This window comes from Cervus canadensis, chromosome 10, assembly GCF_019320065.1.
Source record: "Cervus canadensis isolate Bull #8, Minnesota chromosome 10, ASM1932006v1, whole genome shotgun sequence".
Lineage (NCBI taxonomy): Eukaryota > Metazoa > Chordata > Mammalia > Artiodactyla > Cervidae > Cervus > Cervus canadensis.
Genome location: NC_057395.1, coordinates 77,680,638 through 77,699,175, shown reverse-complemented (window position 1 = coordinate 77,699,175; position 18,538 = coordinate 77,680,638). Strand labels below are relative to the sequence as shown.

At 53.7% G+C, this 18,538-nt stretch overlaps 1 protein-coding gene across 6 annotated transcripts in view; it reads left to right on the top strand.

Annotated features, from left to right (window-relative positions):
• The first annotated feature begins 313 nt into the window (after positions 1-313).
• The window catches only part of NFATC2 (nuclear factor of activated T cells 2), a 158,722-nt gene continuing 140,497 nt past the window's right edge, over positions 314-18,538 (top strand). For 2 of the 6 annotated variants that reach the window (XM_043480066.1, XM_043480067.1), the window contains exon 1: positions 314-827. In XM_043480066.1, coding sequence (XP_043336001.1) covers positions 445-827 — 383 coding nt within the window. In that variant the 5' untranslated portion in view covers positions 314-444. Of the gene's footprint in view, positions 828-17,265; positions 17,633-18,538 lie in introns of those variants that run through there. The other 4 variants (XM_043480063.1, XM_043480064.1, XM_043480061.1 and 1 more) reach the window with 2 other exon arrangements.

Here is an 18,538-nt window from a genome sequence, read left to right as displayed (position 1 = left end):
CAGGGAAGGGCCCCTTAGGTCAGTGTCCAGGGGCCCTGGACCCCCTGAGATGTCCATGTGAGCCCTGGGAGACTTGCTCTGAGAGACCCCCGCTTGGAAGACGGGGGTCGCGGGTCTGGGGGGCGCTTGGGAGCCTTGGGCAGGGTTTATGCAAAGCTGCAGCGGGCGAGGGAGGCGGTGGCCGGGGCGATCCTTGCGAACGGCAGCCTGGAGCTCGGGCAAGACCGACTTGGACACTCCCACGCCCCCACCCCCTTCCCCTCGCCGTCGCCCGCATCGCTCCGTCTCCCTGACTTTTCTCCGCGAACAATCAGGGACTTGTGCTGGCGGCCGAGGGAGCCACGGAGCTGGCTGGCCGCGGAGCGGGCGACGTCATGGATTCCTGAGTGTGAAGTTTGCAGGAAAGCCCTTAGTTTTGGAGATGGACGGGATCCAGTGGTTTCCATGGCGCTGGATAAACAGGAGGAAACAGTGAGGGAATCCCGTTATTTTACTGCATTGAAAGCCTATAAACACGGAGCGCGGGGAAGGAAGTCGCGTTCCCTCTCGAGTAAGCCCGAGCGCCGAGCCGCGCCGACTCCGCCGCGCCGGGAGCCGGGAGCCGGGAGGCGGGAGGCGCGCAGCTCCCGGGCCGCTCGCAGGCGCCTCGGCCAGGGCAGACCCCGAGCATGCTTTAGAGAGGACGGCGCCCCCCTGGCTCCCGGTCTGCCCCCGCGGAGCCCTCTCAGCCCGCGCGCCGAGCCCCCTTCCCCTCCAGATGCAGAGAGAGGCTGCGCTGAGACGGGGGCACTGCCAGCCCCTCCGCGCCATGGGGTCTGTGGACCAAGGTAACTGCCCCCCGCCCCGCGCTCCGGCCGCTTCCTCCTCCCGCCTCTCGGCACTTTCCCTTCTGCTTTCCCCGGCCAGCGCTTTCGGCTCCCGGCGGAGGTCGCGGGCAGGCCCGGGGACTCCGCTTTCCCAGGGCGCACAGGTAGCGTGGCCGGGAGGACGGGCGCCCCCGCCCTGGCCAAGGAGGGGGGTCGGGGGCGCCGACTTGGGACCACCTCGCGCGGGGGCAGCGAAGCGTCCCCGGGCGGGATTCCTTCCCCGGGCCAGCCTGTCAGAAGGATGGTCCCTTCCGTGGGACACCCGGAGGGATTCTCGCTACTAACCGCGGGCTGCTTAACCATTTCCGCGCTGGGCTTTGGAGAGCAGATGTCATTCAGCGGTATTATCATCATCATCATTATTTAGCTTTTTTTTTTTTTTTTAGGATAACAGGCTTGGTACTTTACTATCTAGTAATGAAGGATTTACTTTTTAACAGAGCCGTAGATGCTCTGGGACATTTAAACAATTTTCTTTCCCGTTTTTTTTTTTTTTTTCTTTCTTTCCGATGTGCCTGGTGGATTCAGTTCTCCAGTTCCCCCTTTAAAGTGCACTGTACCATCAGTTTGTTTCGCGATCTGATTACACTCTCCTTTCCGTGTTTCTGTCTCCTTTTTCCCCTCCTCTTGGAGTTCGCCCTGGAATCATACTACTTAGATCTTACGGGAGGGGCTTAACCTATACGAATATGATATGAAAATGTCCCATCTGGTTTGGGATTGCGGAGGGGTTTCGGTTATACCCTATCAGACTGGACTTGAAAACTGGAAACTAGGCGATGGGATGTGTTTTTCGGAGGCCAGTCTCGAGAATAGTGGGGGGCATGGCCGAGAGGGCAGGGCTGCAAGAGTTAAATGAAATAAATATGCGTAGGAGGAGTTAGCTTCGTGTCATAAAATCAGAGTTGAATGTAGGTTTTGTGCTCTGCGTGGCTGATTAAAGTTCTGGGGGGGAAGAAATGACAATTTCTGTAAATAAACCTGAGGGGCTATTTTTTTTTTTTTTTTTTAAAACCGGAGTGGGGCCAGATGCCTTGGGTTAGGTAAATGGTGTGCTTTGCCACAGCGGCCCTCAATGACATATTTTTAGCTGAGTTGCACTTTTGAAAGCAGGACCCTGCCAGCACTCTGGACATTTTAACTGGTACCAGTTTATCCTGTCCTCGGCTGGTGGTCAAGCCTATGACATAATGACCAAAATCATTATTAATATCGCATCACCTGTAAAGCGGGTGCTTTGAGACAGGCGACAGGTATATTAAGGGCGGGAATGGGCTTTTAATGCCACGCCTTGTATACTGAAAGGCAGTGTTTGATGTTGTGACGTGGGGGTGGGGGGCAGGCCAATGCCAAAATGAAGTCTGTTTGGAAAAAGAGAGTTGGGAAGAGACTTCTCTTTCAGAGTGCGATCTCACAGGAGCCTCACCTTCTGCTCCAGGTTTGTGAACTTGGTCTCTCTCACGGTTTGGGAGTGTATTTTGTGTGTGCACGTGCATTGCCTAAGCTCCCCAGCCCACGCTCGTGTGTCCAGGGACTGTAGAGCATGCGTGCTAGTGTGTGTCCACATGTGGGAGACAGGGCACCGCGTTGTTCCCGGCAAACGACTCTTGGCATGCCAGAGCAGCTGGGCACACAGACTGCAGTTCCAGGCTTCAGAGACAGTTGGCATGAGAGGCGCTTCGACTGTGCCCGCATCGAGCTCTCCCGAGGGAAACCCAAACGGCCCTTCACACTCAAACGCGGCCAGGAGCAGAGGGGCAGAGCGCAGGGTGCGCGCAGATGGGCGGGGTCCTTAAACAGCAAATAGCACTATTTGCATGGTAAGAAAATACTGACCTCGCTGTGCAGCTTTGGGCCGAGGCCCTGGGAAAAACTGAAGATCTGAAAGAGGTGTGTTCAGTTTTATCTGCAGTGGGACGATGGAAACTATTTCAGGAATAAACAAACTCAGGGTGAGTTCTGCTCACTCCCAGACCCAAATTCCCTGCCTTCTGCCTGGCTTAGAATTTCTGCCTCGCTGCATTGCAGCTGTGTGATCTTGGGTGAGTGACTTAAACTCTCTGGGCCTCAGTCTCCACATCTGTAAAATGGAACCGATAATAATGTCTCCCTTAAAGAAGGTTGTGAGAGTCAGTGAGGTAGCACACGTAAAGCATCTAAAATGCTGCTGTGCTTATAGCCAACACTGAATAAATACCCTGTGGTTCCTACTAAAATGCAAAACAGTACCTTATATTGATAAAGAAACTGGATTTCACGGCAAAAATCCTTTGAAGCGTCGCAGTACCTTAAACCTCTCAAGAGACTTTGTGACTTCTTGGAGCTTCACAGTGACACAGGTTGGGCTAAGATTATGGCTTGTCGAGCCTCCATTTCCTCGTCTGTAAAAGGGAATAATGACAGTGATGACCTCACAGGGGACTCATGAGCATCGTGTGAAATCATGCATATAAAACACTCACCCCTGTGTTTGACATGTACTTAACACACACTGCATGTTATTATTTTCTGACAGTTGAGGACAAAGAGAACCAGCTTTGCCCAGGATCACAAAGTAAGTTTGTAGCACAAAGCCCGGCACATGGCAAGGGGGTGGGGGAGTGTTATGAGCGCAGACTGGGACGGCAGGGCTGAGGGTTTGACACGTGTGAAGTCGTCCATTGTCAGGGCCACTGTTCAGTTCGTGCTGGGGGAGGGAGCGGCGCAGAGAGGCGGGAGCCGGCGGGCCGCGGGGGAGGCTGGGACTCAGACCCAGGCCCCGGGCCACGCTCTCTGCTGTCTCTGGAACGTCTGCTCTTGTTATCATTGTATCACACCGTTTGAGGGTTGAGGAAACTGAGGCAGGCCAGACCCTTGTCCTGGCCTCTTCTGCCAACATTACGTTGGGCCTTGCCACATCCTGGAAGAGAAAGAAGTCGGTATGAGGAGGGTGGTGTGGAAGGGACAAGCATCCTTGTTGGAGACGGGGAAACTGAGGCAGCCTCTGATTTGTCCAGAGTGGAGGGTGAATCAGGAAGAGTGCCTCGCCTTGCCTCAGGAGCACCGCCTTTCCACTTCCACCAGAGGAATAAAACTCCCTGGACGGCCAGGGGGCTGTAAAGCCAGCACTGCTGCCTTCCCACAGAACCCACACCCGCTCCGAGAGCCCCGCCTCCTGGCTGAAGCCCCTCCCTGGCTACCCAGTCCGCGCCTCCTCCAGGAAGACCTCTGGGCTTTGCCTTTTCTTCCCAGAAGTCCAGAGAGAAGCACTCATTTTCCCAGATGCTCCTGCCTTTATTAAGAACTTTTCTTAAGTCAGCTGAGGACAGGGCCAGGTCGTCCGTTTCTGTGATTGGCAGATGGTACCAATCTCTGGTGGATCCCAGGATATCCTCCCAGGTTTCTATATTCAAGTCATCAGCAGCTTAGGATCTGAGTGAGAGGTTCAAACCTTGGTTCTGCCACTTGCTGGCCGCGTGACCTCTGCAAGTAACTCACTCTCCTGTGTCTCAGTTTCCCCATATTTAGAAAAGGGTTAGTAATGCTCTCTGGAGTATTGGTTACTGTAGCAACTGGGTAGCAACCAATCAGAATGGCAGGAGCAGTGTCCCAGGAGACTCCCCTGCTGGACCAGACTTTAACTCTTCATTTGCCCAATTGTAGGGAGGGTCTAAGATAGTGAAGGATGGGAGGCTGGCGTGCTGCAGTTCACGGGGTTGCAAAGGGTTGGACATGACTTAAGACTGAACAACAGCAATAAGGGAAGGTCTCAGGCTTTCCTGGTGGCCCAGCAGTAAAGAATCCGCCTGCAGATGCAGGAGATGCGGGTTCAGTTCCCGGGTCGGGAAGATCTCTTGGAGAAGGAAATGGCGACCTATTCCGGTATGCTTGCCTAGAATATCCCATGGACAGAGGAGCCTGGTGGGCTACCGTCCATGGGGTTGCAAAAAGAATCGGACACGACTTAGCGACTAAACAACACAAACGATAACAGGGAGGATCTCAAGGCAGCAGAGTCCCTTGGAGGGAAAGACAGCCGTCATCTACCAACCTACAGAGAGTTTCAATCTTTCAGCAAGCAGCCTGATCCTCAAACTACTCAATAAGTGCTGCTATTATTGTCGTATAATTCATTAACTCAGTACTTATACACCCCAAGTCCAACCTAAAATAAACCACAACAGTTACCGAGTGTTTCCCACACATATTCTCACTGGCTAGCTCTCACTACACACGTGTCATTGAGGATTTCGGCTCTTACCTCAAAGAAGCGCAGCAGGTTACTCTTTCTATTCCCTTGCTAGATCAGAAATTTGAGACTCTGACCGCCCAGACTGGGTGGGGCCCTCCTGTGCCCCCCCAGACCCCCACCACGCCGTCTCCTATCCTATGTGCCTCACGCTGATGGTCGTTGTCCATATGCCACGTCCGTGTCCTCCTCCAGAACTGAACTCCGGGAACCAAAAACCTCAGCTGTCTTATTCACTCCGGGGGCCCTAGTGCCTGGAACGTTTCTGATACTCAGCAGGTTTCCGTACATTTTTTGTTCCATGGATGGAGGAATGAATGAATGGTGCACCATAGGGGCGCTTGACCTGTTTGGGCCACAGAACTAAGACCTAAAAGCTGAGGCACCGCGCCATCCTCTGGCTCACTCGTTCCACCTCTTTTTGACCATGACGGTGGTTTTGACTTGTGCGTTTTCCCACCACACGCTGGTGACCTAAGCAGGCTTCCTTGTGGGTCATCCAACAGGCCCACGCTTTCACGCTGTTGTCTGGAATGAGTCAGTTCCCAACAACAACAGCAACGACGACCGTGACAGCTGCCACCGCTTCCCGAGCGCCCCGTACCTGCCAGGCACCACCCCAGGGCTTCTCCACGGGCCCGTCTTGCACTGGGAGGGTGCCCGCTGCGCCCGGGTCACATCGCTGCTGGCAAAGCTGGGAAGCAACCCCCTTCCACCACGTTGCTCCCCGTGAGGCTGAACAGCCATCGCAGGGAGGGCATCTGTTTTCCCCACCAGACTGTATATATTGTAGGGCCGAGCACGTGACGGATATTATCTTAGCAGAGTCTCCCAAAATAACCTGACCGGTTGCAGTTGAGTATGATCCTCCCATTTCAAGAAGAGGCAACCAGGACGGCCCGGTCAGGGCGTTCAGAGGGCGGCGCTGACGCTGAGCGCCCTGCTTTTAAGGGTTGCCCGGTCCTGCCTCCCCTGCTTCCTGCAGCCCCGTCGCCCAGCCAGTCGGTGAGCTATGCGGGCTCACGGTGGGGCTCTCTCCTGCCTTCCACCTGCCTCTCCGGGCCGCTGAGGAGCTTCTGGCGGCCCCATCCCTTCCCTCTCCAGCTGGGACCTGCCAGTAGGCACCCATTTCCTCAAAGTCCCTCTCGTTGGCCACACCTCTGCCTCTCACTTCTTCGCCCTGAGCCGCCAGGGTGCCCGTGTCCGGCGCCGCGGCTGCCGTTGGAGCAGGCCCGGGCTGCCCACTCGCCCCTTGGCACCCTCCAGTCCTTCCCTCGGCTTGGCCTGGGTCAGTCTTTCCACCCTGGGATCCCTGCTCCCTTTTTTTTTTTTTTTCCACATTTTTCTTCAAGGCCCAACTCATGTTCATCTCCTCTTAGAAGCTGCCTTGACCACTGAATTCATTTTCATCCTTTCAAGCATCTCCGATGTACCGGTTGCCCTTCAACAGGCTGGGGATAAAGTGAACAAGACTGAGGGTGTCTGTCCTCACGAGGCAAACCTCAGGGGAGCCACGCAGGAACGTCCAAGACAAATGAGGAACGGTGTTAAGGGCTAGAGACCATAACAGGAGCGACGCACTCGGTTTATACGTGTGTGTGGTGCGTGGGTGTTTGAGTTTCCTGCGGCTCCATCACAAATTACCGCAAACCGGGTGGCTTCAAACACAGAGATCTATTCTCTCACAGTTTCAGAGACTGAATGTGTGAAATCAAGGTGTCAGGGCTGTGTTCTCGCCGGAGGCGCTGGGGCACGACCCCTCCCTGTGTCTTTTAGCTCCCACTGGTCCCCGGCGGTCCTTGGTGTCCCTGGTCCTAGCTGCCTGTCTCCACTCTCCGCCTCTGTCTTCACGTGGCCGTCTGCCTCTGTGTCTGTGTGTCCTCTCCTCCTCTTACAAGGATGCCAGTCGTTGGATTTGAGGACCTCATCTGGACTTGATCATGTCTGCAAAGACCCCCTCGCCAAATCAGACCACAGGCACCAGTTCTTGAGGTTAGGACTTGAGCGTATTTGGGGAGAGGATGTAATTCAACACACACTCATGGGTCCCTTCCTCTCTAAAGATGTCTTATCCATTGACCTCTGAACAGTGAGGGATCTGTCTCTACAGAATCTCAGACGGAAGGAACAGTGAGCCCCAAGGCCCAGAGGAAAGACCTGTGCTTGTGATCGTCAAGGAGCAGCCAGCCCCTTGTGGCTGAAACAGAAAGGAAGGGAGGGGAAGTGTGATCTGAACAGAAAGATGGGGGAAGCAGGCCAGGGCGGGACCCAGCAGGATTCTCTGAGCAGTTTGCAGTTCATTCTCGTGGTAAAGGGGAGGCCCTGGGGAAATCAGAAGTCACTGAGGGTGTGAGTTGCTGAGTCTTTTCAGAGAATAACACTGACCATAAGTGGGAACCTCTCCCAGGTAACAGGGGATGCTTAGAATACAGGTGGGAGGCGACTGAACATGCGGTGGCCTGGGCGGGGATGACAGGGGCTGGGACCAGTGTGGGGAGCAGGGGGTGGGAAGGAGCTGGTGTTTCCCTGTCTGCAGGGAGCTCTCCTTCTTGGTTCCCAACTGTGCTCCCTTGAGCCTTGGGTCTGCACAGGGCTGGGCCCCATCTCTGGCCCTCAAGGGCACTTGGCATTAATTTTGTGAATAATATGAACCACTTCCAGTGGGTCTTCCTCTAGGCCTGGCCTGGATTCCCCCCAAGGCAGCTTCTCCCTCCCTCTCTGCTATCACCGGGAGTCAGAAGGCTTCTCTCGGTGTTTCATCTTGGTCCAAAAACATCCTTTAGTGCATCCACCCTGGCTAATAACCCAGGAACAGTGTGACTCAGTAATGAGTATCAGACTGGTGTGGGACAAAACCACTTCCGTGGTGGCATGTGTGACTTGGAAAGTAACATCACAACCTGCTCCCTGCCTTAGTTTCTTTAACTGAGCAGCGTGGGTGACGGTAATCGTTACACACGGCGGAAGCTCGGAGGTTTGCGGACCAGGTCTGTGCTGTCTCAGTGCATACACGGTGATCAGTTCCTGGTAGCTGCCATTTTCACTGTTATTTTAGTGTTCATTTTCTTCAGCCTACTAACCTGCAAGGCCTTCCCTGGTGGGCCAGTGGGAAAGAATTTGCCTGCCAATGCCAGAGACTCGGGTTGGATCCTTGGATCGGGAAGATCCCCTGGAGAAGGAAATGGCAACCCACTCTGGTATTCTTGCCTGGGGAATCCTATGGGCAGAGGAGCCTGGTGGGCTGCAGTTGCAGAGTTAGACTCGACTTAGCAACTAAACAATAACAACTAACCTACAAGAGTCCTTTCTGACGGGGATAAATCGACTTTCTACCAAGTCTTTGGGGTCTCTTCTGGATGACCTAGTTCAGTCACTCAACCAGTGAGTTCAGAGGAGTTTGTGGAGGACCTGCTATTACAAGGCATGGGCTAGGTGGTATGCAGAATATCCAAGATATATAAGATGTACTCATTTACATTTGAAAGTCAGATAAAGATTGAAAAATTGTTTTGTTTTGTTGTAAAGTCACATAGGGGCACAATCGTGTGTGAAACCATTTACATGCAAAGGAACTAAAAGTTTCGATGAAGTCTACTGATTGTGTTGATAGAGGAATTTAAGAGAGAGAGGGCAAGAGCCGAGGCCATATGGTTTTTTGGGAGGGGGCGGGTGGGAGATGCTCTGGGGTATGGTTGTGCTGGAGGGAGCCTGGTGGCTTCGAGATCCCTGAGGTCAGCTTGCTTGTCCGCATCCCTCTCTGACTTCAAAGATTATGAACTCGACATGGATGCTCGAGTCTGCACGACTAGGGCGGGAGAGAGGATGGATATGGGAGCCCGGACCCTGGGGGTGCAGTCATCTGGGGAGACGGCCGGGTGACAGAAGGGTGGCGGTGGACGGAGGGAAACGGCAGGCGGTTAGGAAATAGTCCTGGGGTTGGGCAGAGACTAACCAATGCCCCATCCCCTAGCTAACCAGCCCTCTGCTTCCTGCCATTAAGGCTCTGATTCAGTGGAAGGCGAAGCTCCCCTGGCAGAGGGATGGTGACACCTCCTGCTTAATTAAAGGCAAGAAGCACAGTTTAAGGCCTCAGCGAGTGTGCTGACTGGGCTCTCCTGTGAAATGTCAGTTCCATAAGGTGAGGGAATGTGCCACGGAAGCAAGGGATGAAGAGGACAGACAAAGCCAGGACAAAGTAGGTGAGCAGGGGCCAGGGGGAAGGGGTCGAGGGCCTGGAGACCAGGGCCTGGCGCTCACATGCCCACAGGGGTGGACGGGGGCAGCAGGTGGGGTGGTGATGACCTGAGAGCAATAGAATCACCTGGGAGAGGCGGCTTCTACCCAGCCCTAGGTGACGGGGCCACCTGCAAATACAGGTCCGATGTGGCCTGATCTCCCCATTTTGGGGAGCCATCGGGCACTTGACGTTTTAAATGAAACCTCTCAATTAAAAAAAAATAGTTCAGATTAAAAAAAAAGTACAGGGCAGGCCAAGCATAATATGCCTGCAGGATGGGTTTGGCTAAGCTACTGCAGGCCTGTGACCACTGCTGCTGGGCGGTGGGGCGTCTCCTGACAGTCCACACCTCGATCTGGGTTCCGGCTTTTGGTAGACCCCTGTTTTCCTGGAGCTTTAACCCTCTCTGCCTGTCTGCTGGTAGTGGGGCGGGGTGGGGGCGAGGAAGGGGCGGCAGAGGAGGGGTGCCAATTTCAACAAACTGCCTTCAGCTGCCATCTTCTCCTGGAAGTTATCTTTCTTACAGCAGAAAAGTCCTGTCCAGGCTTTAAAAGATGACATTGATCATAGATTGGAGTGAAAGTCAAGTTTGAAACTGTCTTGTGGTTCCCCCAAATCATGAGGCGCTCATTCCTGAAAACTGGCTTTGAGGGGAGGCAATGTGGAAGGGGATGCCAGCATATTCAGTGGTCGAGATGTTTTAGAAATCGAAATTGATGCAAAGGGACTTTGTGGTTAGAAATCTGCCTTCCACTGCAGGGGGCATGGGTTTGATTCCTGGTTGGGGAACTAAGATTCCCATGTGCTGCAGGGCAAAATAATAAATAAATAAATACAAAAAAATAGATGCAAAAATCTACGATGAACAAAAAATAGAAAAAAAAAAAAAAAAAAACACACAAGGTCTGTATTACTTATTTTTCCTTTTACCTCGGGGTCTAGTATGGGCCCACAGAGCGCTGATACTAATCCTGTCTTTATTCCAAGTATAATGATTTACTTAACATAGATTTTCTTTGTGTTTATTTTTATTTTTTAAAAATGTTTTATGAAAGCATAGTGTATTTGATTATTGAGGTTTTTGGTACCCTCTTGAATTTTGCCTCACTTGCCTCACTCTGGTTCCAGTCCTGGAGGAGTCAAATGCATCCATCTGTAAATTAAAATATTAGCATCTAGGGTGATAATCCCTGATGTACTTAAATTGAGGGGAACTCCTTTCTGGAATCTGGGACAGAGTTCCTACTTTTCCGATTGAACACATTTCAGTGCCTACATCTTACAGTGAGGCTGTTATTACGATGGGGTCGTTGGGATGGTGGGGTTTGGGCTGAGAACACGTGACTAAGTTGTTACATGCTGCCATCCAGGCTGGCTGTGTAGTCCGCAGGGCCCGGCGTAAAAGAAAATCCTCGGCCGCTGGTTCAAATATTACTGATAATTTTAAGATGGTGACGGCAGAGTGTTAGGCCTGGTGTGGGGTCCTCTGGGTGCGGGCCCCTGTCGGCTGCTGCTCAGGTTAGCGTTAGAGCATCCTTGACTCTCAGCTGGAAAGGGGCCTCGGGTATGCGTGAATTCACTGCCCCCATTTTACAGATAGAAGAACTGAGGCGTAGAAAGGCCAGTTGACTTGCTGAAAAGTCACAGAGTGATTCAGAGGAAGCACTCGGATTGGATCCTGGGCCCCATTCTGTTGATCTTCCTGATGGTACCATAGGGTCACCCCATCCTTGGCCAAACAAGGATGTCTTCATGCCTGAGGTCAGTGGAGGTGCCATTGACCTCCAGGAAGTTCAGCTTGGAAGAGGAGGCAGCGACTGGATTCAGAGCCATCAGTTTTGTTAGAATGGACCCCAAGAATCTATTTCCTATACCACAGCATATTTTTTTACAAGTCTTTTTTTTTTTTTTTCCTTTTGAAAAAGAAAAAAAAGCATGTACAGGCAGAATTTCCCTGAAGCCACTGAGTCAGATGAAATGTTATTTACATAAAAATGATTACAGGTGTCATAACCATGCTAGAGGCTGGGCCACCAGTTGTGCAAAACACCACATTTCCGGACCTCCCTGACGAATCCCAGTAAATTGAGGCACCCAGGGACTCGGGTTCGCCCCTTGATGTCACCCCGAGTTCCGCGTGGCCTCCCAGCCTGAGCGCTGCTGGCTGCGGTTCTTTTATCCAGTCCTTCAGCTCCTATACAGTGAGTGCCCGCCGTGCCCTGGGAAGGCTTCCAGGGTCTGGGGCTGCAGCCGGACTCGCCAGATTCAAATACAGAATGTCCGGTGAACTTTGAATTTCAGGCAAACGGCGAATGCCTTTTTAGTTTCAGTATGTCCCATAAGATGTTGGGGGACCTACTTGGACTAAAAAAACATAAGCATTGTTTTGTCCAAAATTCAAATTTAACTGGGTGTCCTGTGCTTTTATTCACTACATCTGACAGCCTTAGAGACACCAGTCAATGAAACAAACATTCTTGGTCTTGTGAGGCTTATAGTCAATTGAGAAGAGGCAGAAAAAGATGAGCAAATGTACTTATGAATAAAACACACTGCCAAGATAAGCGCTTCGAGGAACACACAGCAGGGTCAGGGGACAGAGGAGGCCGGGGGTGCTATTTTTATTGGGATGATCGTGGAAGTTCTCTCTGAGGAGCTGACATTTGAGCTGAGTAATGAATGAAGCAAGGAGGTGACATTTATCAGTGGGAATAGTAGGTGCATAGGCCCCGGGGTGGGGCCATGCTCGGCATTTTCAAGGGACAGCTGGACGATTGAGGAGGGGTGGCAGAAGGAAGTCAGAGAGGGGAACCTGGCTGGAGATGATGCCTAAAGGGGGCTGGCGTGGGGCACCTTATCTAGGACCTTGTAGGTCACGGGGCTTGTGTTTAATTCCCTGACACCTATGGGAGCCTCCTCCCTCGTCTTGTTACTTCCATGTTGGCCCTTACAGGGATCCCTTTCAAAATATCCCTTTGGCTGCTCCATGTCAGGGCCAGCGTGGAAGTAGGGAGACCAGGGAGGATCGTCATCAGAGGGAGAGATGACCTGTGCTAGGGTTGCCGGGGTTGGAGGCGGAACAGTGAAGCTGGTGAAATGCGATGGGATTTGGGGTTTTTTGGTTTGCTGAGGGTTTGCCTGTGGGTGTGAGCAGAGAGAAATAAAGGACTTACTCTTTGGTTTTCGGTGGGAGAATGTGATGGATGGGAGGGTGATCTGGCTGGGAACTGTGGGAGAGGAGAAGTTTTGGATGATAAGTAGGTTGGTTTGGACAGGTGCGCTCCAAGGCGCCTGCTGGGTGCCCAGATGGAGATGTTGAGTGGAGGGTGGGACAGGTCCACTGCTTAGTCACTCTGTCGTGTCCAACTCATTGCGATGCTTTGGACTGTAGCCCACCAGGCTCCTCCGTCCGTGGGATTCTCCAGGCAAGAATACTGGAGTGGGTTGCCATTTCCTTTCCAAGGGGTCTTCCCGACCCAGGGATCAAACCCACATCTCCTGTGTCTCTTGCATCACAGGCGTATCTTTTTTACCGGCTGAGCCCCGGGAGATGTGGAAACTGAGGCAAAAAATGAGCTTCATACCAGAGGGGGAAAGGAGGGCAGAGCTATGTGTTGGGGGGGTGGTGGTCCTTCCAGGGCCAGCTTGAAGGGGCCTCAGCACTCAGACTCACCTGGGGTGGGTTGTGGTGGGAGGAACAGTAAACTCGGAGTGTTTGTATTCACATGCAATCAGATCATGCTGCCTTTTTAAAGACGTAGCCTGGAAGAGGAAGAGAGAGCTCAAGGACAGACTAGAGGATGAATACGGACGCCTTTGTGTGAGCCCACTGTTTCCTGTCCTCACCACCGCCCACACTCCCATTGTCTCTTGCCTGGATGGCTGCGTGAACCTCCTAATTGGTCTTCCTACTGTAAACCTCCTCACCTGCAGTTTCTTCTCCACCCAGAACCCAGAGCAACTGCTTAAAACCCCAAATATGATCTTGTCACGTACCTGCCTAAATACACTTCAGCCATTCCTCGTTGGTCTTAGGTCCAAAATTCTCCACGAAGGCCCCCCTCACCCCCAGCCTCACCTCACACCATCTTCTTGTCGGTCCCCAAGCACCTGCCCCTCCAGTCTCTTGTCAGGTCCTCCAGTGCGTCCTGCCTCCTCCTGCCCCGGGCCTTTGCACATGCTTTCCCAGCTGGCTGTTAGTTCTTCCCCTGACTCTTGGCTGGCTACCTTCTGCTCAGCCTTCTGTCCTCAGCTCAAGTATCACCTCCCCCAGGAAGCCTCTCCTGAATCCCGTGTTGACGTTGTTGTAGCCTCTGTCCCAGCGCCTGCTCTCCTTGCATGGCACTTGTCTCAGTCTGTGATTATATACTAGAGTCAATGCTTTTGAAAGGAGCTGAAATCCTGGGCCAGGATCAGACGTGTGCTGGGATTTTCAGACCCTCAGCGGCCTCACTAGCCTGTTGGGGAGGCTAGTGTTGGGGAGCCTGGAGGGAAGCTCAAAGGCCAGGGCCTCCAAGAGGTCAGCGGCAGGGCGGAAGGCAGGTTGACAGAGCTTACTGTCGCGGCCTCCATCCCACCCCCACCCTCCTGGAGTGGACTCTGAATGCACAAAGGTCATGCATTCTGCTCCTTGCTCCTAACAGCACAAACTATTTTGGAATTGAAAATATGCCATCCCCCAACCTTCAGAGTGGCCTTTAGAGAAGAAGACTCTCTCACTTCCCAGTGCTCTAGCAGAAACTCTGTTATGGGTCAGGACCTAGTCTGAACACCTTCCCCTTAAGAGCTCTGATTTGGTGCAGATTCCAGATTCTAGAAACTTAAAAAATATTTCTCCTGTTCAGAGGAACAACTGAGGCAATTAGAGTGTTATTTGCCATGTCCTGAACCGTCTCAGAAGGCAGTTCATCAAATGGAAGGTGATTTACCTTTACTATCTCATCTTATTATTGGGTATCTCAAGAGGATGTCAGTTGGGGGTAAGAGTTTAGATTCTTGCCTAAACAATTGGGGTGGTCAGATTAAGTCTTAGAGAGGAGGGTCCTTAAAGACAAATATAAGGATTTCACACACACACAAGGACAGTCAGACTCCAATCATTCACCCATCCATCCATCCATCCATTCACTCTTCCACCCACCCATCCATCATCCATCCATCCATTCACTCTTCCACCCACCCATCCATTCATCCATCATCCATCCATCCACTCTTTCATCATCCATCCATCCACCCACTCTTCCATTTCATCCATCCATCCATCTGTCATCCAAATATCCACTCATCCGTCCATTCATTTGTCTATCTGCATATCCACACACCCATTGTACATAAAGCTGTGAATGAATCAATCATGACCCCTGCCTGAGTGGATCTCACAGGCTAATGGAGATAAAATTCTCTGATTGGCCAAGCCTGGGTTATTTGTACACTTCTTTGACAGGGTAGTGTGGGACGACTGGGTTGATAATTTTACCAAAGTTGCATCATTAAGAGTAGTTTCTCAAAGGTACACACTGGGGTGTTGTTATCAGAAGAAGCGGGGAAAGACACCAGGTAGGTAGATTCAACAGATGGCCACTAGATTAGAGGCATTTAATCATCATGGCTGGAGGGATGAAAAGGGGCCTGTGAGGATGACACTAGCCTCTCCTCATCTGTAGCACACAGACAGGTTGGTTCCCTTGATTTTCTCTGGCCAAATTTCAGGGTTTGGATTTTGAGTCCTGCCACAGGGTCCCAAGAGCATCCATCTCTTTCTGGATCATTGTGTTGTTTAGTCGCTCAGTCATGTCTGACTCTTTTGCAACCCCATGGGCTGTAGCCCGCCAGGTTCCTCTGTCCATGAGATTCTCCAGGCAAGAATACTGGAGTGGGTTGCCATTTCCTTCTCCAGGGAATCTTCCCCACCCAGGGATCGAACCCGTGTCTCCTGCATTGGCAGGTAGATTCTTTTGCCACCTGGGTGGCCCCTCCTTCTGGATACTTGGGCTATAAGTAGTCCTAGCCTGGGTCCTCTCCCCTCCTCCACCTAAATTTATCAGCCACCCCTAGGATACTTGCTGGATACACCTGGTAAGTGTATGTTTATGCCTAAGAAACCAAGAAGGAAATTTTTTTTTAATGTTCTGACAACCAGAAAGAGCTTCCCAAGACTGAAAATGCATGAGTCTTGATCCAGGCCCAGGACCCTGGAATGGAGTTCGTGTCTAAACCAGTGATCTTACCCCAGGCCACACAGTGGAAGCATCTGGGGAGCTTTTACAAAATACTGATGCCTGAGTCCCAAACATTCTGATTGTAACTGGCCCCTCCTGGGGCCCAGCCACTTGAATTATTTTTAACAGCTCTCCAGGTGAGGCTAATGTGTAACTTGGGCTAGGAGTCACTGGTCTAAGTACAATCTGGAAAACCCTATTCATTGCTATATCTCTTTACCAACAGGATATAAACATGATGCGGGTAGTAGAGACCTGGTCCTGCCAATGGCTGCACCCCCAGGATCTGCAGTAGTACCTGGTACCTAGCAGGTGCCCAATAAAGGTCTGGGGAATGCATAATGATTGACAGCCTCACACGAATCCCTTAATGGAACCGAGATGGCTCCCCGGGAAAGAGGGCATCTTCTCCATCCCTCTGGCACGTGGGGAAGGATCCGAGTCAGTCCCCGATTCTGGTCAAGCGGTGGCTCTCAGGGAACCCCCGAACCTCTCCTACCTCCTTTTCTGATCCAATAATTCTCAACCCTGGCCTCCCTTTAGAGTCATCTGAGGTCATTAAAAAAAAAAAACACCTTCAGTGGGTTTGGATTGGAACCTGGGAACAGGCATTTTTGAAAAGCGTCTCAGGTGATGCTAATGTTCTGTAAAGGTCAAGGTCAAGGCCGCTGGTCGTGTGTCCTCTACCTCTGTGTCTGTTTTCTGACTTGAGCTAAGCTGGTGCAAGACCCCTGGAAGTGTTTCATGGGGGGTGTGTGTTGGGAGTTGGTTCTCATGCATTGTTCCCTAAGTGCACCTGTTCATAGCATTCACCTTGGATGCGTGCTTAAAAATACACTCCAGACTCTACTCCAGACTTACGGACTCAAGCTCCAGCGCGGGGCCTGGGGATCTGTGCTTTGATCAAGCATCCAGGTGTACTTGTCCCCAGCTGCCCTTTCTGCCTGCACCGCCCTCTGACCTGCTCTGCCACAGTGAGCCTCTTCCATCTCTCGGTTTTGGTCCCCCCTCTGAAGCACTCTTCCTCCAGGTCTGCCCAGCAGGCAGGTCGTCCCAATGCCATCTTGCCAGAGAGGCCCCCCACCCCTCGACCGCTGAGGGGACCAAAGCCGCCCCCGCCCCCAGCCTTTCCCCTACATCTCTGGTGAGCGCCCTCCAGACAGCCCAGGGGGATGCTCTTTGTTCAGGAGTTTATCCGGGTCCTGACTCTTCCCCCACCAGGACCTAAGCGTCCCCAGGCGAGAGTGTCTGGTGCCTGCTGGCTCCTGCAGATGTCAGGCGGCCAAGAGGTGTGGATGGAAAGGCAGGTAGGACTTGCGCCTTGCCCGTATCTGGGATAGTTTGCCAAGTCCTGGATGTGACTGATGGAGGTGACAATCGAGCCACAGCTGTGGGGTCACAGAGGCTCAGGTCTGCAAGAGAAGGCAGTGGGTGCCCCGCGCCCCACCCCCACCCCTCTTGTTGGTATCAGCCGGTCACCCAGGCCAAAAAGACAAGAGGCTGTCTCATCCGGATCCTGGGGCCGGCAGGGGCGCAGCGCTTAGGCTGGGAAGGTGGGAGCGGCGGCCGCGCCGAGCGCCTGGCCGGTGGCTACGCGCGGCGCCGGGCGGTGAGGCCAGGACCAGGGACGGCCTGCTTCCTCCCGGCCGTCCCCGCCCTCCCCGGTCCGGGGTGTCGCCCCGCCCCGCCGGCCGGGCCGCGCTGTCCCCGCCTCCCCTCCCCGGGCTGCAACAGGTGCCTCCGGAGCAGGAAGCGCGCGCCGCCGCCGCTCAGCTCCCCCGGGCGCGCCATCCCGGGACCCCGCGTGTGTCCCCACGAGATCAGTGACCCCGCCGCTCCGCCCGCCTCTCCGCCCCGCTTCCTGCTCCCTTCGCCCTCCCCGGCGAGGGGCCCGGGAGTCCACCGAGCCCGCCTCCGCCCCCGGCCCGCCGCCCTCCCGCCGCTCCGCGCGCCATGGACGCCCCGGAGCCGCAGCCCGACCCCGACGGCGGGGACGCCCCAGGCCACGAGCCTGGAGGCAGCCCCCAAGATGAGTTCGACTTCTCCATCCTCTTCGATTATGACTATTTGAATCCTATCGAAGGTCGGTGGAGGCTCGCCCCGGCCTGGCCCCCGAGCCCGGGCTGGGGCTGGGGCCTGGGCAGTGGCCACGGGTGGGGCCCCTTTGCCCCACGCGTCACATTTCCTGGGGGCCTGAAGTTGCGGGGGTGGGGGGAGGTGGCTTCTCCCCAGGTGAGAGGGAGGGCGGGAGACGTCGGAGGCTGCAGCCGCCTTCAGGGGGCACTAGGCTCGCTCTCCCTGAGGGTCCCCGGTAGTGAGCAAAGGGGAGCAGGGGTCTCAGCGGGTCTCTTGCCCGCGGCTGGTCATCAGTGCGCGGTGGAAGCTATGGCTTTTGCCTTTGGAGGGAGGAGGTGAGGAAGCCAAAGAATGGAGTTTTTGGGCAGGGACTGGTGCAGAAAGAGGGCCGGTGAAGCGGATCCGCCCACCTCCGAGCCCCACCGTGTGCGAGCCGTTGTTGGGGACTGTGCGCTGACTCTAAGGAAGAGGTTGTCTGTCTAATGCTGGAGGGTGGTTTGCCCTCCTCTCAGGCGGCTGGCCCATTTCCTCCCTGAGTTCTGCCGCTGCCGTTTGCACATCACCTCACATGCTTCAGTCTGAGCTTTATTAAGTGGGCCCCCCGCCGCCCCACAGGCATCCAGAGCGTGGGGGTTTGGAGGGTGCCCGCCTGTGGTCTCAGGAAGGTGCAGGCTTATTCCTGCCTCAGCGACCTGTCAGTCTCTACCTGCAAGTGCGCTCCGCGCTGGGGGCTGGGGATTTCCCCGGGCTGGGCCATCATTTCACGTGTTTCACAGGAGCCTTGGTCAGACGAGGCGGTCGGTCGCACACCCAGCCTCACTGTATTTTTCTGGTTAGCAGGTTGTCTTGGAAAAAAACAGAAGAACCCAACCAGGCTTCCTGATTTTGACAGCCTAGCCCAGACAGTGCTTCT